This window comes from Thunnus thynnus, chromosome 11, assembly GCF_963924715.1.
Source record: "Thunnus thynnus chromosome 11, fThuThy2.1, whole genome shotgun sequence".
Taxonomy (NCBI): Eukaryota; Metazoa; Chordata; class Actinopteri; order Scombriformes; family Scombridae; genus Thunnus; species Thunnus thynnus.
Genome location: NC_089527.1, coordinates 15146121 through 15173406, shown reverse-complemented (window position 1 = coordinate 15173406; position 27286 = coordinate 15146121). Strand labels below are relative to the sequence as shown.

Here is a 27286-nt window from a genome sequence, read left to right as displayed (position 1 = left end):
GCCAACCCTGGGCCATGTGTGTAAGTGTGTGCACATGAATGTGTTTTTGAGCATGCTTCCTCCCGTGTGTAGACTATTCATGTACACTCGTCTCTTATTTTGGCACTCCTGCCAGTCTGCCTGTTGAGCGCAGTCTAGCAACAACTTTAGCTTTGCGTTGCTTGCGGGGTATACAGCGGGATCTGCGCCCCGGCATTTAGCCTCTTTGACCCAGAATGCATCCTCATCTTCCTGCAGAGTTTCTCTCCTCTGCTCCACTGAGCTGATAGCAGCACTGAGCCGAAACCAAGTTGAAGCTCTCAGAGTCAATGAGACAGCACAGTGGAGACCCAGGGTAAAATCCCCAGTCCCACTGATGGAGAAAAAGAGAAACTCCTCTGTCGCCCTGATTGAATACCTGTCTGTCTGCTGTAATTGCCTGACTGTTTGTCTTTCTTAATTTCCTGCCGCCTCTTCTGTCTTTTTAACTATCATCTAGCTGACTGTTAGCTCTTACTTATCCATCAAGTCAGTATGTTTTTCCTCATGTTTGCGCACCTGCCTGTGCCAGACAATATGAAAAAGACTAAAGTTCAGATATTGAGTGTGGTATGTATTGATGGTAGTAGTTCAGCACAGGGATCTACTTCAGTATACAGAAGAATAAACACTATTGTGGATATTCAATAATGTGGTCTTCCAACACTGGAGCAAATCAACCGTTTATTATTGTGCCTCTCTTGTCCTACATATTTCTTCATTAAACAGTCCACACAACGCTTATTAATTCACTCTCACAAACTCATTAATATGGCTTTTTTTCTGATCATTGGTTTGCTATTTGCCTCCCAGTCTTAATCAAACTCATCCCCACACTGCAATAAAGAAAGAAAATCACAACAAGCACTTACCATCAAAATAATTGCCTGCATGCATTTGTTCTGCCTCCCTGAATTTCATATTGTTTTCCTCCAACGGTCGTGCGGCCTGATATTGTCGATTGCTGTGCCTTTTGAAGCCATACCCTCATTCAGAGAAGTTGCTCTCGGGACGAGGCAGGAGGGGAGGGGGTAGTTTGGAAACACGAGCTGTAGCTTTGTGAGCGAACTAATTAAGACATTTTCTCTATCCACTAAACAATCAACAACAGAATTTAACTATTGATCTCCCCCTGGCCACCGTCTGCACACCCAGCAAATGTGCAAGCCAAGCATTTACATGTAATGAAAGCAAAGCCTGTATGAGTTTTGCGTGCTTTCGGAGGCATTCTGTAATATGTGTTTGTTAATTATTCATATCTTGTGACAGAGGCCATGGGAAATGCCAGAACTTTCCCGGGCAAAGCGCCAGCCAATTAAACTGTTATCCAGTGTCTTGAAGTTGGTCATGTCACACTTCAAATTAGTGTTTTATGTGTACAATACATATCCAAGTGCACCATGTGTGTGTAAAAGCATTAGCAAACAGTGAAGCCCTCTGGATGGTGTTGACGGTCACTTGTTGTGACAGTGTTGAACAATGTGTTTTGTTTTGTTTTTGCCTTCTGTGGGTTTGAGAGTGGATGCTCCTCACTTCCAGCTGGAATTAGTCAGAAACACCTCGTCTCACTTGTTTACCACACACAAGAATCCTGACAATTCATTTCTGGCTATGTTGTTACTTATTAATTCAACTCAATTGTTTATATTTGCATATTAGATCCATGAATAACTGTGGTTGTAGCTACGTGGCCTGCTGGTGAGTATGGCTCATGTTTAAGGATGTGACGAAACATTTATCTGTGCAATTAATGATGGACAGCATTGCTATTTCTGCCCAAGGGACCCCAGAAATTTAGGTATAGTTTCAACAGGTTTTCCACACTCATTTGAGAATATTCAAATTCTCAAATCCTGCTGCATAATGTCGATCAGGAAGTCTTGAGCAGAAAAGCAACGCCCTCCCCTCCGCCCTTGAGTGCGTGAGCTACATAATGATTGAATTCAAGGACTTTGCAATGATTTTCAAGGTATGTTTAGTGAAATTAATAGACCCCAAAAGTCACTGAAGGTTAAGGAAATAAATCAGTTTCAAATACACTTTAATGTGGTTGAATTTTTTACTCATTGTGGTCATATGATCATGTTGTCAATTGCTGCTATGTGTCACCGTTTCCTCAGGATGTGAAGCGAAGATAAATCAGAGACAGAGGCAGGCAGCTTGTGTGATGGTTCTTTATTTACATTTAAATTAAGGACATTCATTAATCCAAACTTTAATGAAGGAAACACATACATTAACAAGGACTTTCAAAGCCTATTGGAAGGCACTTCCAGTAACTGTTGCATAGAGATGGTATTTACATTTAAATGTAAATGTGGCCAAATATGTCTTGGATATGTTTACACCTGAATTTGATATATTTCGGCACCAATTACAATCTGACCAGCCAGGATGAAGGTGAATACCCAGAGGATGTGAATGTATCTTGCTTAACCAGAATCGAGATGTCCTGCCGGCGTTTTTGTCATTGCTTTGTCTGCTGGTTTGTCCATTGCCCCAGTTTGCCAGCAGCATCCCATTGTGCAAACAATTTGAATTTGAGACGTGGCCTCCTCCTAGCCTAGCGATATTGCTCCTGTGGTGAGAGGCAGGATTAATTTCTCTCCCTAACTCCCACCACACATGCAGAAAGATAGAGAGGGAGAGCTGAGGTTGGGGGATGGGGAGGGGTTTGCAGGTAATACCTACCACCTATTATCCAAGGAGTATCATTTAATCGGGCCTTTGTGGGATGATATTGTATTTTGCCGTTTCTGTGTGGTGCTGGCAGGGTGCCTCGTATATGATTATGTGTCTCATCGGTTTTTAGCCCTGTGTCAGTAATCTGTTCGTAGGAAGATAGAGAACACACAGGCTCTGTAAATAATGCAAATCTGCTACTGGGCTTCACTTTGTCTTTCCTTCTATCCATCCCTCTGTGGCTTTCTCCCATCTTTTTTGTCTCTCTTTCTTCACCACTCTGTCTCTCTCACACAAAAGTCAGGATTAGGCTTTCTCTAAAGTCCTACACAACAATAATCGGAACCACCATTCAAATCATTCAACAGACTGTGTGTGTGTGTGTGTGTGTGTGTGTGTGTGTGTGTGTGGGTGGGTGGGTGGGTGGGTAGGTGGGTGAATGGAATCAACTTTTGCTCCAAGTCTGGTTCAGCAAGGTAATACATATTATGATGGGAAGATATTTGTCTTTTATTCCACCACCTAGATATAATATAAAATTACAAACTTGTTGGAGCTGTTGTGCCTTACCGGAGCTTAAATCCCAGATGGATTTAGGGTTGTGATGGTAGTGGGGCATAACTGATTCTGTCTGCTCGCAGCGTGGGAAGAGAAAGAAGAGGAAAAACAACAAAATGGAAAAAGATCAGAGGTTGTAATAACAGTGATATGACATGGCTTCATCCTGTCTGCCTTATGACAACAACCATCATCAGATGTGTGTCCCAAGGTTAGCTGCTCCCCCTAAATCCCGACCCTGCTCTTGCCCTCAGATGGAGAGAAAATGATAAAACTGCCTCAACCACACTTCTTCAGCGATGTTAATGATTTTGACTTCAACATGTAGTGTCTAGCCATGTCTGTGGAACTTGTAAGCCTGGTTAAAAAGGAGCCTGATAGCATGATTTCTGAATTAGTGTGTGTCCTTCAGGCAGAAACAGTTAAGTACCCAGAAAACTTTGTAAATCCATATTGAGTGTGTGCTCTCTATCTTCTCCACAGAGATCCTGAGTGGAGGTGTGTACATTGACCGGAACAGGTTCCTGTGTCATGCAGACACCATCCATTGGCAGGACATTGTCAAAAATCCACGGACCCATTCTTTGGTGGTGCCCACCAACAGCAGTGTCATGTGTAAGTAACCAAGCAAGCACACATGTATGAGAAAAAATTATTTGGATTTGACCTTTTATTTTAGGACACACTCATTTACACACATTCACACCTGAATGCTGCACAGTACAACCACACTCTGATCAGTTGAATGTAAAAGTTGGAAGTTAAGGGCACCTCAGGAATTGAGGTGAGTTTAGCTCTTTCATTTTTCTCACCAAGATTTACTCTGGTGATCTGGCAATCAAACCCACAACCTTTAGGTCCTGACATAAGTTGGTCCTCATTTCTCAACTGGGTCTTTTTTGACAGTAAAGAGTTGATTGTGAACTGTTCAGAGTTTCTGTAATTTCCACTGTACTCAATAAACCAATGAGGTTTTAGGTTCTGTAGTTGTTACATTTCTTGATTATTTTAATGGCAAGTTGTGCACCTGACACAACCTCATCACTTCTACATTCCTCCCACCCAGTTCAAACTCTAATTCTTTTTTTCTCCTCCAACACTGACAATTTCTTGCATCCCATAATTTCTCCCACCTGCCATTTCATTTATTTCTTGACTTTAAAATGGTACAGTAGTTGTGGCAGTGTACCTTGCTAATGAGGATAGCTCATGATTACAGATGTGATGACTAATTTGAAAGCACAGCCAGTCCTACATGAAGGTTGCTGGAACTCAAATTAATTGGATTCTGAGACGACTTAAAGTCTAGTATGGTAGTATATAGTATATACATCCGTACTTTTTTACTCTCTGAGAAATCTTTTGTAAAGCAACAGGGGTCAGTAAGTTGTGACAAGGAAAATAGCCCAAAAGAGCCCCTACATCGTACCCCGCTCCATTCATAATAAGTGACCAAGTGTGAGCAGCAAAACATTGTCATCACAAAATTACCCTGTGACCCCATTCTGTCAGTCTGCGAACCAGAACAATCTACAGTGACTGCTCGCTCATATAACATTAATGCCCCACTGTAGCCAGCTGGTAGACAAGTTAATGAATACTTAGAGTTATGAGGGGATTTATTAGGGTGAAATAAACATACTGCAATCTGTTAAGGGTTAGGGAGATGATGTTTGAGGTGGTTGTCAGGGACGTAAAGATTAAATAAGTCACCTACTCTAACCCTGTTCTGCTCATTCACTGACTTAACACTCTTAACACACTCTCCATTTGTTATTAATTTAGTGCTCAAGCTGTTTGGCATTTAAATCTGTTGTTGTTTTTTTAATTTTCTTTAAGCCGTCTCACCTTGTTTGTCTACAAATACAAAATTATCATTATGTAAAAGATAAAAAGACATTCTCTGCATATGTCCTTGGATTTCCTCTCACAACACTCACTGAAGGCTCCTATGCAGATTTGCAGCCCAAAGCATTGATATTCTGCTCAATCAACCTCCTCCCTGCGGTCCCCTTACCCCTTGATCGACCCTTACTCACGTGCAAGTCCTCATGGGACTCCGCCAAAAGTTCAAGGGGTCTCCAAACCCGTAATCCACTATTGAGAACGTAATCTCCGCATCATTCTTTTGGGAGACACAAGCTTTACATTGTCATTACGTCTGACTTATTTGTGCCAATGTTGTTGTGTTTACTGGTTTCTTTTCAAAAACAAGACAATAATTTGAAATCCATGCCCTGTTGATTTAGTTGAACCCCCCCCCCATCTGTCTTTTGCCCTCCACCAGCCCTGGTATGGCGGCATTCTCAACATTTTAACCTTCAGGGACTGTTTTAAAAAAGCTGTAAAAGATTATGGTGCAGGAAGAGGGGTGGGACAGGTTTATTCTAGGTCACTGAGAATTTATAAGTTGAGATAGTGAAGACCTTGGACACTAAATGAAAACTCTTTGGCTTGACTTCACAGGGCGCCAGGCCCAGAGGAGAACAGAGATATAGCTAAGTGCAGCAGAGTCTCTGCACACTTGGCACTTTTAGACAACCTCTTATGGCTGGCTGGCATTTATACTATTATCTTGTTTGTAGGCTGCTTTTCATATAGTCAAGGCTGTTGACCTCTCTTTCTAACATTGTGAAAGTGCTAGTTTGAGGGCAACACATTGAAGAAACTGAGAAACACAGAGGGATATACTGGAAAATACAAAGAGAGACGCGGAAAAGCATCAAGTGAAAGTGAACCACAGAGGAGTGATGAATCAGGGAGGGGTCGAGGGATGGAGTGAAGAGACAAAATATGCGATGGAGAGGGGCACAGATGAGGAAGAAGAGGAGGGTAGAAGATGGAGAGACTCGTGTTGGGGAATAGAGTCAGTCTCAATGCTAATAGCTCTCATCTGGAGAGGCTGATGGACAGAGGACAGCACTTCTGCACTTATCCAGGCTCACTTCCCCCGCAGTCAATTACGAGACAGTCATTTAAGTCCTCCAAAAAGGCACCAGAAAGGCACTGGCTAGAGCTCTGAGGGTATAATGCTGTGCTTTGCTGCTTTACTCCTTTTATCTCAACCTGGTGTGTGCGGATTTCATGTTGAGCTGATTTAGAGTGGAGTGACAGAAAAGTATTGTCTTAATTTATCAAAGCAACCTGTGCCAAGATAAGTTTTTATGACTAGGACAGCACACACAAGTCTAGGAAGATGCTGTGTTGTTACCAAAGACTGTGAGTTTCATCATCATTCTTGTATAATAATAAAAATACCAGAGAAGCATGTTGTTAAATTTTACTTGATGTCAATGTTGAACAAGTGCAAATAAATCTATGACGCCATTAAATGGATAGAAGCTGTTATTTCAAGTAAATAAATTAATAAACATATCATCATGTTGTATAATTAACTCACCAGTCCTTTGTATTACCCAAGTGCCTGCATTTTCTTGCAGATTGTGTTCATTATGTTTTCCAATTCTAATTATAATAATTATCATTGAATCACAAAGTGCTTGAAATACACGTATGGTGATGCCTTGTATCTTCAACACTTCAATTAAATCTAATTGTGTTGCACTATTCACACAAGCATACACACACGTGTGTATTATCAGCCTGTTCTCTACACATGTTGCACATTACACATCATTTGTATTTAAAGATGTGTAGTTTATTTAGTGGTATTTACAAGTAAGCCAAAGGAGCAGCTACATGATCGCACACTATTTGGATCAATTTTGGGTCCAGTGGCGTGCTTGAAGGCACACACATTTTAAGATTAAGCTAATATGGATACTGATCATATTTTGTGATTAAGTTGCCATTGGAAATGCCAATCATCTCTTTCCCTGACATTATGTGCAGGTCAAAAGTGCCATCGTACCTGTAATGGTCGTTGCTGGGGACCCAAAGAGGACCAGTGTCAAAGCTGTAAGTACATTACTATTATTAGCTGAAGATGATCTGTTTTTGGCTTCCTCTCAGTGGAGCAGTTTAGGATCAACATGAAATTCCTTCAAGTTATTTTTTAATTGTTTGCATATTCTGATTTGGACATAGATGCTTTATAAACACCTTTGTTAGATTAATATAGATTTTGTTGTAGTGGTCTTCTCTGTTTCAAAATTCTACATTTTTTTCCTTTTGCTGCCACATTATTTTTTGTAACATGTATCTACATCCATACGTGATTCAGACACCAAGAAAACAAACAACAAAAATGAAGTCTATGACATGATTCTATGCTAAACTATCTAACTGTGACAATCCTGGATTGCTTACATAAGTATGAACTAAACTTGGTTCAGAAAAATAATGTAGTCATGAAATTTACTTATTTAATTGCTAAAAACTCAAATCAGGTAACTAGAGCAGCTGGGTCATAGATTGTGTTTTGCATCTATATTTAATATCCAAACTACAACATAAAATTTTAATAGATAAAATTCTAACTGTAACTACAAGATCTAAATGAAGAAGGGATTTCAATGTGCATGATTTTATAATGCAGCACAACAGTTATTCTAGAAGCCTCCTATAAACACAAAATGTAACCCAAATCTTTGTAATAAAATTAACTGGTGAGTCATCAGTTCCAGTAGCAATGATTTTTTGGAAGGCAATATAGCCTGTACTTTCCTAAATTAAGGTCTTTTGATTTTTTTAGGCCAAAGCATTTCTTAGCATTTTGCAAATGTCTTTTGAGAAACTTTTAATTGCAGCCTGACATTTATAATATGGTTCTGGCTGGTATTTCCAAAGGAGGAACACTCTTTGACCATTACATCATAAATAATACATTTATGTCTAATACAATAAATAGACAATTAAATGTTATGTAATACAAGCCTTTATATGTTTATAAGGTTTCAGCCAGTGTTTTAAATAAACCAACTGTACATGAATTCATGAGTCCATAATGGCTCACTCACACATAGCATTAACCAGCAACCTCCCCAGACCCCCAACACATCTACTGCACACCCTCCTGCTGGGACCTCCCACCCTTCATACCAGCTAATGGCAGCTGGAAGAGAGTGTGAGAATGATGCATTACTGAGTCCATTAGCAGGGGAGAGCTCTATGTTATTTATTCCCTCTCCTTCAGTCATCTTTCCCAGGCTCTCAAACTCTGTCAGTGTCTCTCTCCATCATTTTCTCCATTTCGCCCTTCCCGTCTGCCTTTCCCCTTCTCACCTGATACATGTGTAGGGCAAAGGACAATGTACAGTGCAGACCACGCACACGCCACCAATTAATTTGAACCAATGAATAAGAAATTTTGTCTTTGTGCTTCAGATCCAATTAAGTCCCATCAAATTAAATGACGAATTAGGTCACTTGTCACTACCTTTCAGATTGACCCATATCTTTGACTTCCATAACAGTGTATGACTGTTACAAAAATTAATTATGTGTTATGTTTGGTTAGGTGTAGGCATAAAACTTACTTGGTTACATTTAGGAAAAGATTGTTGTCTTGTTTAAATCAATATTGACTGTCAGTAGGAAATGAGACATGAACAGTGGTCTACTGACTACTTTTCCTGTGAACAATATTGAGGGTGAAATGTATCAAATGTGAAAGTAATCAATGCAAACATATTTCCTTTTTACAGTTCACTAATGTCAAATATTACATATACAGTATTGCTAGGTAATTTAAACTTGATGTAAGACAATAAAAATACTGAAGTACCAGTACCTCTAAACTGTCGGTAACTGCAATACTTTAAATTTACTTTGTTACTTTCCATCTGAGTCCCATTGTTGGCATAGACCTCACAATCACTCAGCACAGTGTAAAACATAACATCCGAGTGTCAGGGGAGGGAAAAACTATCACTCAAGCCGTGGCATCAAGCACATAGAGCACTTGAGGCCTGTGACACATTGATGATTTAAGTTTCAGTGTTTTCAGCCTTTAATAGATAAACTGACCAGTAATGGAACCTGACATATTTTTTAAGCAGTGAACATGAGAAAGTGTCAAGTCATGGTCCTTCTGCCTGCAATTTATCAATCTGCTGTCAGAGATACTAACACTGTCTCTACAGATGTCTATCCATCCATTCTTTAGTCCTCCCTCCCCCCATCCTCCATGCACGCACACACACACACACTCATATACACAGGAAGCTTGATGTTTTATATGACCATGTTTGGTTTTTCTGTGTTGTGCATTATAACATACACAACACACACCACACACTGAAACTTTACAGCTTTAACTATGAACACAACACATATTCATGCAGACGAAAAAAACACTCACACACACTTTTTTTCCCCCATGAAATATCTCTTTGTTTCTTTCCTCTCTCTTCCAATTTGATTGCACTACCCCCACCATCAGTTTCCTCCTCTCGTTCCATCACTCTGTGCACAGACCACTTAATCTATGCCTTCCAACCCGGGCATGTCTCATCTTATTTGTTCTGTGGTCTCGATCTCATTAAGATAATGAGGAATGAACTGTTTGACCAGGACCTGTTAACGACACGTCACAGACCAGCCCCCGATAAGCCCGGGCCCTGTCTGTCTGCCTCATTTTTTGCCGATATGAGGCTATCTCTCCATCTTCATCCATACGTGGATGTCATGACTCATTCTTCCTCTGCTTCTTTTTTTTTCTCACAACCGTTTAACTTTGTTGTGCTGAAATACATGGAATGAATAAGTGGAAAAATGTGAAATGAAAAACAACTTCAGAGATGCTTTTTGTGACATTTTCATGAATAATTATTCAACTGTCTCAAGATCAACAATAAACAGGAGTTGATGGTGTCAGCACCTCAGGGTGAAAGTGAGTACATCAAAGAAGTAATTCAGAGCTCGACACAACTGGAATTGAGAGTCACAGCTGTATAACACTAGCGGAGTGCAGCCCTATAAGTAGAAGTACAGATTTTATCCTCGAAGTACATGAAGAACAAAACTAAACTGTGGTCCGGAGGCTGTTGTGGATTATATAGGTACAGTATAGCAAAACCGAAGGGTCAATCAATCACTGCTTCTGCCCTCAGATGCCTCTTCAGTGACAATTTTACTCTCCCTTATAAAACTTAATCAAAATGTCTGTATAGCACAGCGATGCTGCCTTTACTTCATTAAATAATTGACAATAGATGTGTGCTATTTTTAAAAAACAAAACAAAAACCTGAAAATCCTTATTTTTTTCACATGTACTTGATAACACAAAATTGCTGTGGAAATACTAATGGGGTAGACCTTTGTCACATTAGACCTTTTGACTTGTCAAACACAGATAATTACGGTAATACTGGTTGCATTCTACTTGCCATTACCAGATGTTGTCGTTAATGCTGGGTCACTTAACATCTTCTGTACATGGAACAGAGCCATCATTAAAGTTAGTATTTGCACCTTTGTGTTTTCCTGCAACGGCAAGTCGAAATGTCCACTGTGAGAAAAGGTCTGTTTGGAGGTAAAGACCACCTAAGTAGCATTTCTAGCCACACGCACCAACGTATATAAAACCTGGAGAAGAAAACTTCAATTTTATGGTTATAGTTGGTGTAACTGGAGATCTTCTAGCCAGCTGGTGACTGGCCAGATAAACATTACCAACAGATGGAGTCATGTTATGACAACAATTTTAAACCATAGGTCAACACTAGAAAGAATCTTAACTGTCCACAACATCAATCATCTTTGTAATGTGTTTTTTATATGACTTTGCTCTCAGACCTCAGTCCATAGTGTCTAAAAGGATGCAGAGGGGCCTATTTACATAGCACAAAGTCAAATTAGCTTAAAAACTATAAGCTGATGCTGTTCTGTGCTTTTTCTCTGACAGGTCACTGCTGTTTCCTCCTGCTGAACAGCAACTAATTTGCTTGTTTTTTTGAGAGCTATTGTTGAAGCTGTAATTATAGCTTTTCATTTTGTCTGGGAAGCCATCAGCTGGCTAGGAGATCTCAGACCACAACTTGCAGCTTAAGCTAAAGTCGAAAGATCAATACCATTAACTTATACCACATCTCAGAATAGCCATACTTTCCCCTTTCATCTTGCTTAAAAATAAATAGAGGAAGCACGACAAAGGTCCAACCACCCAATCATCAGGCCTAAATTTACATGTTTAATCAGACCAAACATGCAATGTATTGTATCCAAGTAAATAGAGTCATCCTAAAAAAATACAATCACCTCTTATGGTATGATGCTGGAACACAAATTCACCAAACGTTCTGGGCAGTAATTGCAAACATCAATCACTTATTTGAATTTGACTCCTTTTCATAAAAGATAATACAGGCACTTTGTCTTGTATTACGGCATAGTTAGAAAATAATGGCTGAAATCTAAATATTTACTGATATGAAGGGTGAAAAGGCCACAGTCAGCATAGTAATTATTTTGGCATATTATTTAACAGTGGATCAGTAAAACATAAATTCTGGGGAATGCAGAGAGATCACCTTCCTTTGTGTCTCTCTTAGTTCATTGTCATAAAATAATGCTCTGAGGAGCACTGAGTCTTCTAAAACATAGCAAAAAAAATATTAAAATAGAATCTGCATCACTTCTATTAGCTGACAGCAAAACAACGGACATGTATTCACAAACACCCCACTAAGAAAAGATGAAAGATGAAAGATCATCTGTCTTGTAATTTTCCTTATTTTATTCAACATCTAATCAATAAGACATTGTTTAAGTGCAGTGGGGTTTTGATAAACTCATGTTTCATATAAAGACAGAAGGCCTATTAAATAAAACAGACTAAATCTGGTTCAGTTACATCTCCTCTTGTTGACATTTGTGCATATTCTACACACATTTCACCCTGTAAAGAAAGTGTTTCCACTGCACCAAATTTCCCATCTTTATTTATGAAGTTCTTTTGGAAACCAGATGTGAAAGAAGCACATTTTAGCTCATGTAAATGGGAACTGTGAGAGTGGTTCCCGTGACTGATGCCGCTGTCCACAGCCTGTTAAAATGGAAGCTTCCAGGCATATTTTATGAGATGAATTCCTTTTGTATTTGTTGTCACCAGTCTGTTTTTTTTTTTTTTTTTTTTCATAAAGTGGAAGTTTAAAGCCAGATTGATCAACAACGTTGCGTCTCTCTCTTGGCAAGGTCATTTGTTTGACAAAGTGTCTTTTGAGTAAAGTAGGCTGTTTCATTTTAGCCGAGGCACCTTTAATGGAATGCCACTGATGGCAGGTTAGACGTACGGTGAAGTGTGTGTGTGTTTGCATGTGTGTTTGGCGGGTTGTCGGTGGCTTGTATCCATCACTGTGATAGTATCTCGTCCCGCAATGCCCAAAGGGAAACGCAGCACACATCAAACCACTGCGTGCATTCACACACAAGCACAAACACATACACGCACCAGCACTGTGTTGTAATGTTGTACACTAACAGTGATACTTTTCCCATAAATGAGTGTGACAACTTACAATTTCAATGTCAGTAATACTTAGAGTACTTTAGTTTTATCAGCTACTGTGAATATAAAAATGAAGCTGAATTATCCAGTAACTTCATTCTACTTTAATCTCTTTTTTTTTACTCATCATTGGTTGTTTTCCTCACAGACCAGTTTTCATTAGAGAGAATTATCGTTTTGTGGTAGGACCTTTTCCTACTACTTTGATTTTATCCACTCACAGGGAGATTGGATATCAGTGCTGCAAGTTTCCTAAGGAAAAGGGAAACTGACTGGATCCTGCGGAAGGATGGGATTTGGGGAATGTGATGAAAGTATGAACTAACAAGTTGCTCAACAAATTACTGATCCCTGGGGATAAAATGATATCATTAGTCGTATTATTTGAAATTAGTAGCAGTTCTTGAAATAAGTATTGTTTTATTGAGTGACAAGCGGCAAGTGCTTTTCTTCTACTATGAGAAATACACCCATTTTAGTGCTATGACGTGCATATTTCACATACTGTCTTCACACACACAAACTTATGCTTCCACACACAAGTCTCAGCTGCAAGTGTACGTAACTGTTTCTTGTGCTAATTCCACTTCTAATTCCCAGTGGCTTTAAACGTTTTCCCGCTCTATCATATAAATCCTACTGCAGACACTTAAGATGTGTCTATTACCAGCTTTCTTTATCTGTGAAATGGCAGAGTCCCGTGTACATTTACATATGACTGTCAAGAAGTGAGGCGCACAGGCATACGGCAGCCCATATGACTTCGACAGGCATGTGAGGAAAGGGTGGACAGGCGTTCACCATGGAGGGATGGCAGTACATTGAATCAGATAGGAATTGCTATGTCTCTGTCACATCCAGCGAGAGAGCCTCACAGGAGCAAGCTGGGAGACGGAAACATGATTGAAGATAGCGAGTAGGTGGCAGAGAGGCTGAACCTGCCACACACAGATGCAAACACAATAATAATAATAAAACTATATGTATAGCACTTTTCTTGACATAGTTACAAAGTACTTTACAGAGAAAAGAGAAAAGCAAATAATGGAGGCAATGTCAAATGCAAATAAAAACAAACAATGGGATCATGAAGACAAACAATGAGATAATCAAACAGATTATTAAGTTAAAAGCAGGGGATAATATAAAATTGTAAGGATGGAAAAATAAAATCACAAGAGGCATTTAAGTATGCATACAAGCTTTCTTATAAAAATAATGTTTTAAGAAGGGATTTGAAAGACGTTACAAATGTAGCCTTTCTAATCTCAGTGGGACGAGTACAGTACAGTGGAAACTGCTGATAGTGTTCACGTCTGTCTGGGTCAAATTGATCACTATAAGTGGATGATTATTATATTCTTTTTTTCTCATGCTGATTACCATCTTATTGTCATCTGTATATTTATTACATGAATATGAAGTAGTGCAACAGGCAGCTTCACTATTTGCTGAATTTTATTGACATTTCAAAATACAGTGCAGCTGTTTCAGACGCTCGTTGTTTTGCTGCTGCATCTTGTTGGCTCGTTTTTGGCAGTTTGTCATAAGCTTCAAGGAGACTATATTCTTCATTGAGAGAAAACACTTTCGTTTTCCCATCATGATTTCAATGTGCATGCAGCACCAGCCTAAGCTAACCAGCCAGAAGCAGATGTGTTACCACAAGACAATAATAACTGTAGTTTAATTTTTTTTTCATATGTTGTCATGTATGAAAAGACCCAAATGAACACTGTAAGGGGATTACTTGACTACTATAAGCAAATTATTTAAACAGCATTTGTGTAGGAATGATTCTGTCCTGAGTTTTTTGATCCATGTAAACGGTTGATCACTGTAACCATGATCACTATAAGCAGTTTCCACTATATTCCCAAGTTTGGGGGCTCTACCTGCAAAAGCCCCAGTCTCCTTTTGTCACCAGCCAAGACCAGGAAATAACCTGACTAAGAGGGAGAATGTGTGTATATTGAAAATACAGGTGGTCCAAGAATGGATCCTTGGGGAACACAATTACTATTATGAGAGAACTTGAGTCTGCTATTTTAACAGAGAAAGTTCTAAAGGTGGCAGATTTAGAGCAGTACCCTTAAGGATTACACAAATTTCTAGGTGATGCGGGAGAACAGCGTGAACAGTGTAAAAGCTGCATTCAAATCTTATCGAACAAGGACTCAACAATCACCTCTGTCAACTGCCAGAAGAAGGTCACTGGCGACCTTAACAAAGGCTGTCTCTGTGCTGTAAGGGGCTCTAAAACTACACTAAAAACAGTAAAATCACTTTGAAATCACTTTGTCAAGCACCTTAGATAAAAATTTTGAAGTTGGTCTATAATTGTTAAGTGAGAAGGGTGCAGATTGTGTTCCTTTAGTAATGGTCTTAAATGAACTGTTAATATTCAATCGAATAAAATGACTAATAGGAGGGAATACCCCTTTTAAAAACTTTGTAGGGATCAGTTGATCTAAATACAAAATATTGACAGTTTGAAACTGAGTTACAGATGCAGGAAATATGGACAAATTCAAGGGGCAGGTCAAATGTGATAACCTATATTTTCCACCTCATCAATAAAATTTCCAGGTTTAAGATTTGTATCAGATGGATCATTAAGGACAGGACTGATTATCTTAAATAAAACATTTGAGTTATGAGTTATTGAGTATGAGAAATATCTGATCTCACATCTTGTATGGCTGCCTGATAATATGTAAAATAAAATGTTAATGTGTAAAAATTGGGAAGGAAACTTGCAAGAGCGGCAAAGTCTGCTGGAGTTAGCCAGGTCTCACATGCTTACAAGACAATAGCTATGGAGTTTTTAGACAATCAGACTTACGACTGGCTACCCAGCTGTGTATCCGGCGTCCTGCAGTGAGAGAATATAGTGCACAGACATTTGAGGTGGAAGCTTTTCTGTCTAAATTAATTTCATTCCAATTCAGTTCACTTGAAAAGCTTAACCTGCAGTATTTGACACCCACATTATATATATTGCCAGAGCAGAAGGTGACAAATTGAGTGACTCACTAAAGGAGAACAATCCTCTAAGAACACATTCGTTTTCTATATTGCCATTCTTTATTCGGTATCCTTGACCATTTTTCTTGAAGTTTTACAATGATACATTTGCAGTGACGATACATTCTTTTTTACTCTTAAAAGGTAGGTTCACATTTTTGTTCAAGTCTGTCTTAAAACAGCACTCAGATGGCCGTATGTACACTGAAACAGTTTATGCTCACTGTTATTGTTCCCACTGTCCCTATGGACCATTAAGAAATCCATAAGCGATTTCAATGCAAGAGATGGGGGATAAAATCCACAGTCCTTGTTTTGTACAAAAAATGCATTCTCAACTTCAGCCAAAGCTAATATGAAGTGTGAAATTTGCACTTTATGTTTCCTCTACTGCACATCATCAAGGAAATACAGTTCATTGACACTAGCAGTGGGAATTTTGTACTAAAAAAGATACTCATTTAATTTGGCTAACTCAGACAACTGAGGCATCAGATAATAGCTTTGGCTAAAGTTGCAAATGCATTTTAGCGCAGAAAGAGGACATTGGGATCACATTAAGAAGGGATCTCTTCATGGACAGATGAACAAGAGAAATAATTCATAATTAAGAAATAATTATTGTAGTTTACTTGTTAATGATACATGTATTCTCTCTTTTTCTGTATCTTTTCTACGTCTGTCGCTCCACAGTAACAAAGACAGTGTGTGCAGAGCAGTGTGACGGCCGTTGCTTCGGCCCCTATGTGACTGACTGCTGCCACCGTGAGTGTGCAGGTGGCTGCTTTGGTCCAAAGGACACAGACTGCTTTGTAAGTGAACACACACACTCACACACACACACATACATACACAGCCACACATTTACTTTACACCAATCTGTTAAAAAAACATGGGTGCAAACCAATTGTTTGCATGGTCATATCATCAAAACCCAGAAACATTTCCTGATCATACTATGTATACCTTAGATGTCCTGTTTTTCACAAACTTGACACATTCTATTGGTGACTTTTCACTTCTATGATTCAGGGTACTTTTTAAAAAAGGATTTCTCCTCTCCAGTCTCAGTTTTTATGTTGAATTGCCACTTGTATGGTAGATATTATTAAATGAAATTTCTTCATGAATGTCATTGTTAAATACAGACTTCACCAGGCCCTCCTCCATCTCGGCTCTTTGCTGTGTGCCTTGTCCATTTTATTTTCATCCCTCTGTGTGTTGAACTTGTTTCTGTGCTTGTAATTCAGAGCCCATCACTTATGGAGCTCCTCCGCCTGCTTTTGGACAGGCGAGTTCTTGATCATTGATTCTTCACACTTCATCTTTTATTACACTCAAGGATGGATAAATCAGGAAACCATTTTGAACTACTCTCCAAATGAGAGAGTAAAGCCTTTATTGTCTCTTATCAAATGTATTAATTGTCTTAAGACCTTATTTCCAAAAAGGTAGGCCTATTTATAGATATTTTTTTAAATCACTCTTGATAAAGTCTTACATTCGTGGATGATATGTTAATGTTATTACCAATTTAAACACTCTCTCCCCCTTGTCTCTCTCTGTCATTGTCTATTTTTTTCTCTGACTGACACTTCATCATAAGAATGAAGTATGAATAAATGAGGAAGTCATTTTGAACTACATTCCAAATGAGAGAGCAAAGTCTTGACTGACTGTCAAGACTGTCGATCATAATCCATGTATCAGTATAGTTCAGTTTTGGAATCACTGTTTGACAGACTGTTTGGTGTGATTTCAGTGCATACTCTACTTCGGTTCATCAATGTCGACACACATTTTTTTGTCTGATCCAACAGTCTTTGTCCAGTGCCACTGTATCTTACTGGAAAAATCACACCTAAACAACAGATAAATGATATTGGAGGCTCTTCTGGCTCTGGTTTCTTATTTGTGTTGGTTATACTGTATGTGCTATCCGTCAGGCGCTAACCTGACTGGTGTGGTTTGGCAACAGACAACAACTGCCAAAGTTGTCTGGGTGGAACTATAGCACTTCAGAATTTGTGTTCTGCACATGGTAAGAAGTAAACCCACATGAATGTATTTTATTATTATTTAGCCATATTATTTACACATTTAGGTCAAGCGTGGTATACTTATTTTCAGAATGCTTCTCAATTTCAAAATCTCCTAACCAGATCTGTGTGTGCAAGTATCAGTGAATACTGTGTGTATGACAGGTGTTGCGAGGTTAACCTGTGTACTATGTACCTTGTACAATGAACATCAGTATTTTTTTTTGCAAGAAATCTAATCACAGTGACTTTGTCCCAGTGATATTTTCATTGGGTGCATGCGGATCATTCTCCATCAGTGCCATTAAACTCTTAATTCAAATTTGGTGTAGTTATATTTGCATGTGCTCATGATGTTTAAGCACAAGTACTAATGTTGTGTGCTATGATGGTTAATAAAGGCACACATACTCCTACATGTCTCCAAAATCTCACATACGCTGTATGCTACAGCACCACTAAAGGTAAATGATAGAATTTATTAGTTTTTTTTTTTTTTTGTTCTGTTTTAATTTTGGTGAAATTACCCTTTAAATAAAGTAAAGGATCTAAATACTTATTCCACCACTCTTTGTGGGGTGTGTGTGTGTGTTTTCAGGCATGCACCAACTTCAATGACAGTGGGGCATGTGTGACCCAGTGCCCTCAGCCATTTGTCTACAACCCCACCACCTTCCAACTGGAACATAACCCTGGGGCAAAGTACACCTATGGAGCCTTCTGTGTCAAGAAGTGTCCACGTAAGTCTTACCACCTGGACACAAACACATACTCACACATACTCAAACACACACCTGCTTTACTACTGTACAATACTTGTATGTAATGATAATCCTAGCCATTTTAATAATATAATAATTATAATTCTTTTAATAATACTTATAATACTTTGCAAAATTACAATACTGACAGGCACTGGAGGACGCAGAGAAGCATTTAGACTTATATGTATTAACACATACCCCATGAAACACATTGGGTCTCATGCTAGAACATTTTCATATTTTTATCCTAAAACTCTCTTACTTTTTTCTGTGAGGTTTGCTGTTCCAAGTCGGATTCAACAAAATTGCTTAACTGCCTGAACTTGTCGTAAATCGCTCGTTTCAGCCTGATGAATTTCACCTGTTCATGAGTAGGTGCGCTAATGTGATCATTAGGGATGTCCCTGAAATTGTCATATAAGGGTTCATGTTCCGCTCCATTTGTGGATGAGTTTCATTCACAAAAATGTTCCCAAAGAGTAAAAACACAGCGCAGCTTCGAGTCCTGCTTTCAGAAATCATCAGACAAACTATACCAATTTTAATAGTAGGGGACTCAATACAACTAGAAAATATGAATCCACCTTCCAATGACGTTTCATCAGAGCAGTTCTGCACTGTGACAGAAGAGGGGATGCTTTGACATGAAGTTAGATGCTAAGAAACCTCTTTCTAAAGCAAAGCGCTCCATGATGGGAAGCGGTCAAGGGATGTGACAGTCAGAGAGAATATTATAATCTACAGGTGATGTTACACTGTCAGCTGCAACACAAGATGATACTGGACAGAGACCTGCAGAGACACAGAGGCAGCTGTCAGAATGAAAGAAGTTTCCTAGCAACTACTGAAATGTAGAGGTAACTGTGCCAAAATATGGCCATAAAAATCCCAAAATCTAAAAAAACCTTTCAGTAAATTAGCAGCTATGATGACAATAATATGGTGAACAGAATATTAATTTTACATTAAGTTTGTTTTAGTAATAAAACATTATATTAATATCATTATATTATTTATTTCTTGTTGATTAAATCAATTCAGATTAGGGCATTAAAAATGTAAGACAAACAAGTGTTTCTCCTCTGTGAAGAAAGGCAGAGATGATCTATTTGTGACACTCGTAAATCTTGTTCAGAAATTCCAATTTAATACCAATTTGATTCTACCAGAAAATTGATGAATGCCACAAATGTTCTTAAATCACTCATACATACATCTTAAGAACGAAGCTGTTTGTGCGAGTGGTTCTTGCATGAGGCCCATTGATACACTTAAATGAGCATAATCAATATTTTTGATATTAACATGGAATCAGATCACTCTGCATTTTGCGACACCTGATAAGCTAAAGGTCCTGACATTATTCACAACACTTAAGGTTCATTTTTTTGTTTTCTATCAATTTCACCCACAATCACCTGGGTTTTTGCAAAAGGAGCAGATACGTTTAAGCCATGTTTTAAATTTTCACTGTGACTTTCCTTATGCACCCAAAAGTCTTTGTTTCCTATTGCAAGTCAGCACTGCTCACTTACAAACTTACAAACTAGATCCTCTCGTCAATTTGATGGCTCAACAAATGATTTTAGTAATTGAAAATAAATAGAAAGATAAGGATAACACACTCACCATTGATTATATGCCTCTTAATAATTTACACTGATAAATGATCAGATTGTTTTCTTTTTAAGAATTAAGAAATAATGAGCACTTAATTTACTGTTAGTTAATATGGCTTACTTTTTGTGCTAAGGGTAAGTGTTTCTCCTATGGCAAATAAATGTATGACATATATAAGTAAAGTTAAATAACAAATTCAGTAAGGATATTGAATCCCACCCTCTACTGCAGTCTCTGAGGATTAGATAAACATTGATTAGTTGATAAATGCAGCACACTTTAAAACACAACTAACATTAAAGGGACACAGTGCTTGTGTATTACTGCATATCTGTCAAATTTACACATTATATTCCTCTTTAAAGACACACATGCATCCAGGTGCATCTTCACATACTGATTATCATGGATTTATATGCAAGCGAAGTGCACACTCATCCCTTAGCAGCAGGAAGAACAGCCATGTTCTTTAAATGCCTTATTTGCATTTGAACAGATAAATGCAATCACCTCTTCCCACTGGTGTGCCCTCATGTACAAATCAAAGTTTTACCATGATCAAGAGCAACAATTAGATACTGGGGGAGCTTGAATTGCATTTACTCTTAAGCTTCTCATAACCTTCTCATTACTGGCGACATTGACCATGGAAAATATTGCCACTATAAATACAGCTTGTCTTATGTTCTCATAAGATAACCTGTGTGTGTGTGTGTGTGTGTGTGTGTGTGTGTGTGTGTGTGTGTGTTCTTGTTTATCTGTAGTTGTGAGGGACAATTTGAATTGTTATTGATTTATTCAACCTTTATTTATACAAGGTAGGTTCATGCTCCTTTACAGCAAGGCCCCCGTTAAAAAAACAGTTAAACTTAGACAATATACAGTGTGCAGGCTCAGTGAAAACAGTCACAAGCAGGTAGAGAACCTGGTAGACCTCAGAATGAAGACATTGTCGCAAAGTGAGGACATTGTTGCCGGTCTTCACTTCTACAAAGGGATTTTTAACAGTCAAGACTTGGTGTTAAGGTTGGGGTGACCAGGTTAAATTGAGGATAAGAGGTCGGGGTAGGCATTTAGTTGTAATGATTAAGGCTGTGATGATGATGCATTATGTAAATGAGGGTTCTCACAACTATAGAAGTACAAATGTGCCTGTGTTTGCTTTTAAAATCTAGAATTTCCTCCCGATTACTGTTATTATGTATGAGATTGATGTATCACCCGTTGGTGCCAAGGATGACTGGAGTCTGTGCATGTCACCTGCCTGCTCAAACCTCATTAGAACATGGTACAAGTCATAGCCCTCCTCACTGAAGACAAGAGTTATCTGTATGATGTGAGTCTCGACTTGACCTGAGACTTGAAGGCAAAAATACTGAGGAGACCTGACTGGGTGACACAGTAATATTGAAAAATGCTGCTCTGAAGGTATTGTGTCTTTTGGAGCACTGCCAAATTGTCATGAATAATTAATAACGTAACAGAGATGCAACAAGCTGCTGCTGTCACCAGAAAATGTAGAAGACTCTGAATTCAAATGAGAGAACCCTTTCATTAAATTATCAATTAGTCTACATGAATTACTAGCTCAATAGTTTATTTTTTACTCCCTGACTCTGTGAAAATATTCTGATCAAATCACTTTTGTAAGCTATAATTCCTGCTTTTAGTATTTAATTCCTGTTTGTTTTTGTAAAATATTCAAGAGTATTGATGTGGTTTCACTTATCTATTGCACTGATTAGGCTATCATAAATAAAGGATTGTTGATGTCATTTGACCTGTTTTAAAGCAGATGACAGAGAATGCAGCCATCACTCCGGGAGGAATTTGTGATAAAAAAATATTTGTTTGTAAGATCCTACAGCTTAATGACAATTTTAGTTGCTGAAAAGGCATTTAAAATGACTGTAACATACCTGTGACCTGCGCGTAACGGTTCGTGCATCATGTAAACACAGCCAGGACACTGCAGTTCATATCATCCATCTGTACAAACTGATCTTCATAATTTTAATAACAAATTATCAGTGTTAGAGCCTGATGTTACTAGAATCATTCTATATATTTTAATCCTTTTGACATTTAAAATTAAGCCACCTGTTTGAGTCATTGGTTCAGTTTTTTCAACATGAAAATGTGAGTGACTGCTGTGAAATTTAACTACATATAAACATTGTGAGTCAACTGAACTCAGGAATACTAAATTTGTTTCCAGTGAGGTATTATTGAGCTTATATATTGACTTTCTGAGTAAACATTACTGATGCTGCTCTAGAAAACAAGATGTAGTTATTTCAAAAAATAAATTACTTGTAATCTTATTCTGAATTTATTCTTTTTTAAACAGAAGTTGCAGTCGCGAGGGCATGGAGAAGGAATTATCTGATGTGCAGACAGATGTGATTTGCACTGCACTGATGAAATGAATAAAATAAAATGAATTTTATGTAACAGATAATGATTTACACACTGTTACATACGACACAGTCATTATCTTTATTTCTCCTAACAGACAGTTGAATTCATGAACAAAAATGATAAATTTTAGCATTGAGTTTTGACGTTAAGCTGTTTTACTGTTCATGGACACTGAATGTAATGTACTGGAGGCCACGCCCACTGTGACCACACCTACCCCAACTCCCCAGTCCCTACTTTTATCCATTCTCATCTGGTCACCCTATGTGTACAGTTGGTCAAGGTCTCACCCCAGCACTCATTCTTCTTGATGAGCTGTTTACCTTGAAACAACCTCCAGCCTTAGGTTAGGGTAACTGCTATTCACAAAGCCTTGGTGATAAAGAAACAGCACATAATCATTTCTCCTTTTCCTGCTTTGCACTATTATTAGTCCTGGTATTACTCTTCTGTTCTGTGGCCACGGTCCAGCCAGCCGCTAACCACTCACTCTGCCCACAGCTAATTGTGGATGCTCCATGCTGTTTCCAACATCACTGAAAAGGCCAACCAGCAGGGAAGGAAGGGGGATTTGCACTTGAACACAGTATTACTTTTAGACAGACATAAGATATATAATGTATACATTTCAGCGTTTATTATGATAAAAGTAAGTGGCTGTGAGTCATGACTGTATGCATATTTCAGGCAAAATGTTGCTTTGTTTTGGTATTCATTTCTATGTGTATTTTTCCTCTTTTGGAGTCTGAGTTAATTTCACACATTCCTGTATTTTTGTTGTTGGCTTGTTAGCCTTTGTGACCACCCAGAGCTTACAGACAGCTATTAGACTTCTATAAACTTAACAGGATCCAAACAAAATTCAGAATAAAAGTGCAGTAAATAAACACATGGTGAGTTTGACCAACTACTCTGAAAATTATATGTCAAAAGGTCAGCATATGATATTTTCAATTGAATTTTGTGAATAAATATGTTTGTCAACAATTTTAATGAAGGTATTGTATGACCTTTTACTTGTTCTTGTAATGGTAAGTAATTCTAATAATTATATTTTAAATGTGAATGTCATGTTAGTGTTTTTTCACCAATTAGTGAATATGATGCATTTTAACCTTTGCAGAGAACCAAATATTAAGGTTTTACCCTTTAATGCAGTTCATGTGCAGTCAGGTGAACATCAGACAGACAAAGTGAAAGAAAGTGACTTTCAACACTTTTGTCTGTTTTGATGTGATTGCCTACACCGAGTGTCACTTCTCTGTTAACATGTTCCCGTGTGAAAAACAGCAGCCATCTGTGTTTGACATTTACGACTTCTACAAATTGTTTTTTCAGATAACTTTGTGGTGGACCATAGCTCCTGTGTGCGAGCGTGCCCTAGTAACAAGATGGAGGTGGAGGAGAACCGCATTAAGATGTGCATTCCTTGCACTGACATCTGTCCAAAAGGTGAACCACTTTTTGAACCAGGCCTCATCTTTTGCAAAGGTCTTCTTCTATTGCAAAGAACAGCTATAAATTCTTAAGTTTTGAGCAATAGAAGAAGACTAGCAGAAGTTTTGTACGGAAGTTTTAATTTTGAGAAATACCAAGAATACCACTGAGATGAGACAGAGACTAACAGATGTATCATCTATGGTCTTATGCTGCTGTCTCTGCTATGTAGTAATGTGTTGAGATTATTAAGGATATTTAGTTAAACAAATGCAGTTTTTTGTCACACTGTGTGTTCCAGCATGTGATGGCATTGGGACAGCCAGTCTACAGGCTGCTCAGACGGTGGACTCCAGCAACATCGACAAGTTTGTCAACTGCACCAAAATCAACGGCAACCTGGTTTTTCTCATCACTGGAATCAAAGGGTGAAAGTTGAGAATATTCAGCTTCTCAGAATAATAAAAGGGGGGGTGAAATACTAGAACTATATTCATGTTTGGACATGTTATGTTGTGTCTATAGGGTATATGTTAGCATCAGTCCAGGACTGACAGTATTAAAATGGGCTACTAGGTATTCGACATGATTCCCTTTGGGTCCGAACACCTTGCAAATAATGATACATGTGTTTGTTTGTTTTTTTCTGTGTTATTTTTACTTATTCCATTAATAAGGCATATTCCTTGAGATAAGAGTGTCAGTTAAAAGCTTGAAAATGAAGTTTAAGCATGGTGGTAATTGTTTAAAAGAATATCACTAATGGTATCAGTGTCAGTGCTGGCAAGAGGGAAGTGAGTAAGCTGAAAGTGCCTCAAGAGTGAGAAAAGTGCTGGTATACAGTATGTATATGCTCATAAATTAGTCTGAAGAGTGAAAAAGGAAAGCTGCTGTACAAGTGTGGTGTGTGAGATTGTAGTTGGTGACTGTAGAGGACAAAGCAAACATGCATATATTATGTATGGGTGGGTGTGCATACATGTAATTATATTTTAAGTATTTTATCAAGTTAAACAAGAGAAAAAATAACACATATTACACATAGATCACATGCTTTACTGATTTGATCTGGTATTCCAAATTGTCATTTTCTACACCTCTCTAAGTGCAGCTGACTGTCCATTGCTGTTATTAAGAGGATTCTGTGGATCTCTTTTCTATGCAGTATAAATTGCAGATGCTTTGTTATTTCTCCTTTTGTATGTGTTGTTCTGATCTCCCATTACCATTCACAGGGATGTCTATCTCAACATTGAAGCTTTGGACCCAGAAAAACTCAATGTGTTCCGCACCGTTCGGGAGATCACGGGTGAGTAATATCACTTGTACAGCATGTATATCTGCATATGGATACAAATGAACAAATGTTAATATTTAAATAAAATGCACTCTTACCCATGTCCCCTCTCTTGCACTTAATGCCATATCTAGTGTGCATATATGTAGTGTGTGTGTGTGTGCGTGCGTATTTGCTCAAGTCTATCTCATCCCCCCCCCCCACGAGACTGTCCACACCAAGGACAGACATTGCAGCATAAGATGAATATCAGATGAGTCTTTCAATCTCCTCTTTCTCTCCACTGCTTCTCCCTCGGGGAATCCCTAGCCTTGAGTCCCACAGTCCCAGCTCTCCCTTCACGCACCATGAAGAAAAGATCCAGAACATGCGGTGTGCATCGTTAATCCTCCAGCTCCCCTACGCCACCCCCATTTCTGAGCTGCATGTACACTGTCATCCTTCCAGCCTAGACGTTTGACAATGCCATCAGAAAGAAACCTTGTTTCTCCAATGTGACAATTCCTCATGAAATTAGAAAATATTACTGTTGAAAAATGATTTGTGACATTCTTGAGTTATGAAATAGCTTCAGAAAAAGCAGAAGGCTCATGAAACAGTATCTCCCCTTCCCTTTAAAAATACACATTTTATGTTTATGTCTATATGTAGCAGATTACATTTATCATATTTTTGTAGTTAAAAGCACCTCTGAAATACACATTGAAATAAATAATTTTTCTTACATGTTTCTCCTACCTCCTTTACAACTGATAGTAAGAATATAATTGATGGTAATTATTTGTTAATGGTTATACACGGGGCGATAAATGTAGTGGTTGTGGCTGATTCTTGCCTGTACTGTATTTTCCTACCTGCTGATGCTTCCATGGTGCCACCACATCCTTCTGATCATCTGCATGAGCTAAATGTGATTAAAAGCAAACCACTCTGCTATAAAAAGCATGTAGCTTTGTTGTAGTCGAAGAGAAAATAGAGGTAGTTCAGGTATGAGAGTGAGCCAGCTAATAACTTGTGTATCAAAAATGATGATCAATTAAACCAAATCTAAAATCAGATCTAATGAATGTGTCAAATGTTAAATGGAAAATAGCAACTAACTATAGAATTCAAGAGTTGTAATTATGGCTAATTTGTAGGCTTCTTTAAAGGTCATCATCAAAATTATATACACTTAATTTGGCTGTGTTTGTCTTTTCAACAAGTTGTGATCCATTGGTCGACAACAGACTGATCCCTTTATCACAAGATCAAACTTCACAGAAACACAGAAAACAGATAGGAAAGGGGAAAAGAAATACCCATATGTATCGATCAAACAAGACTTAACAAACTAAAAAGTGATTTGAAAGAGTTACTCAGTTGCCCTAGTCCTTCACAGCACATAAAGAAACCCCCAGCCCAACAAAAAGTATTACAGAGAACAACATAGCGATGAAAGATTAAAATGGTTTTAAACTTTCCTTCACCCATAAAATGTGATTAGTAAGCAATCTCAGTCATTACTGTAATAGAGTAATCAGTTTGCACATTCATTTCAGACTGTGAGCTCAAGATGTATGAAAGGCACAGCAACTTTTGCATTGTGTCTTTCATGTAGCCTTGCAAATCTGGCCCTGATTTGCTCCTGAATGCATTTTTGTGTATCTGATAAAAATCTGATTTCCCAGGATGAGTAGGAATGCCAAGAGCAATAACATCAATTTAAAATAAAAATAAAAAACTGGACTCCCAAGGATTTTACTTTTGTGGGGAGGGGGGGCAGAGTGAGAGCTGGTGACATAAACCATTGACTATGTAGTCAGAGATGTGTGTCTGCTCAGCTTGTCATCTCTCCAAGCTGTCTAGAAAACATGACTTTTGACAGAGGCATCCAACCTGCCTCTCTGACCCCAGGGTCACAACTAGCGTCGCTCTTGCTTTCAAATGAGCTGTGTAGAACAGTTCTCATCCTACACAAAGGCACACCAGTCTTTTCCTCTCCAATTCATTTCTTTCTTCCATCCTCTCTGT

The 27286-nt window shown here is 38.3% G+C and overlaps 1 protein-coding gene across 1 annotated transcript in view; it reads left to right on the top strand.

Annotated features, from left to right (window-relative positions):
* LOC137192539 (receptor tyrosine-protein kinase erbB-4-like) overlaps positions 1–27286 on the top strand; it is a 351735-nt gene that overhangs the window by 219640 nt on the left and 104809 nt on the right. Inside the window, exons 4-10 of the mRNA XM_067603312.1 lie at positions 3742–3873; positions 7111–7176; positions 16389–16507; positions 18333–18474; positions 23878–23991; positions 24278–24404; positions 25212–25285. Coding sequence (XP_067459413.1) covers positions 3742–3873; positions 7111–7176; positions 16389–16507; positions 18333–18474; positions 23878–23991; positions 24278–24404; positions 25212–25285 — 774 coding nt within the window. The remainder of the gene's footprint in view (positions 1–3741; positions 3874–7110; positions 7177–16388; positions 16508–18332; positions 18475–23877; positions 23992–24277; positions 24405–25211; positions 25286–27286) is intronic.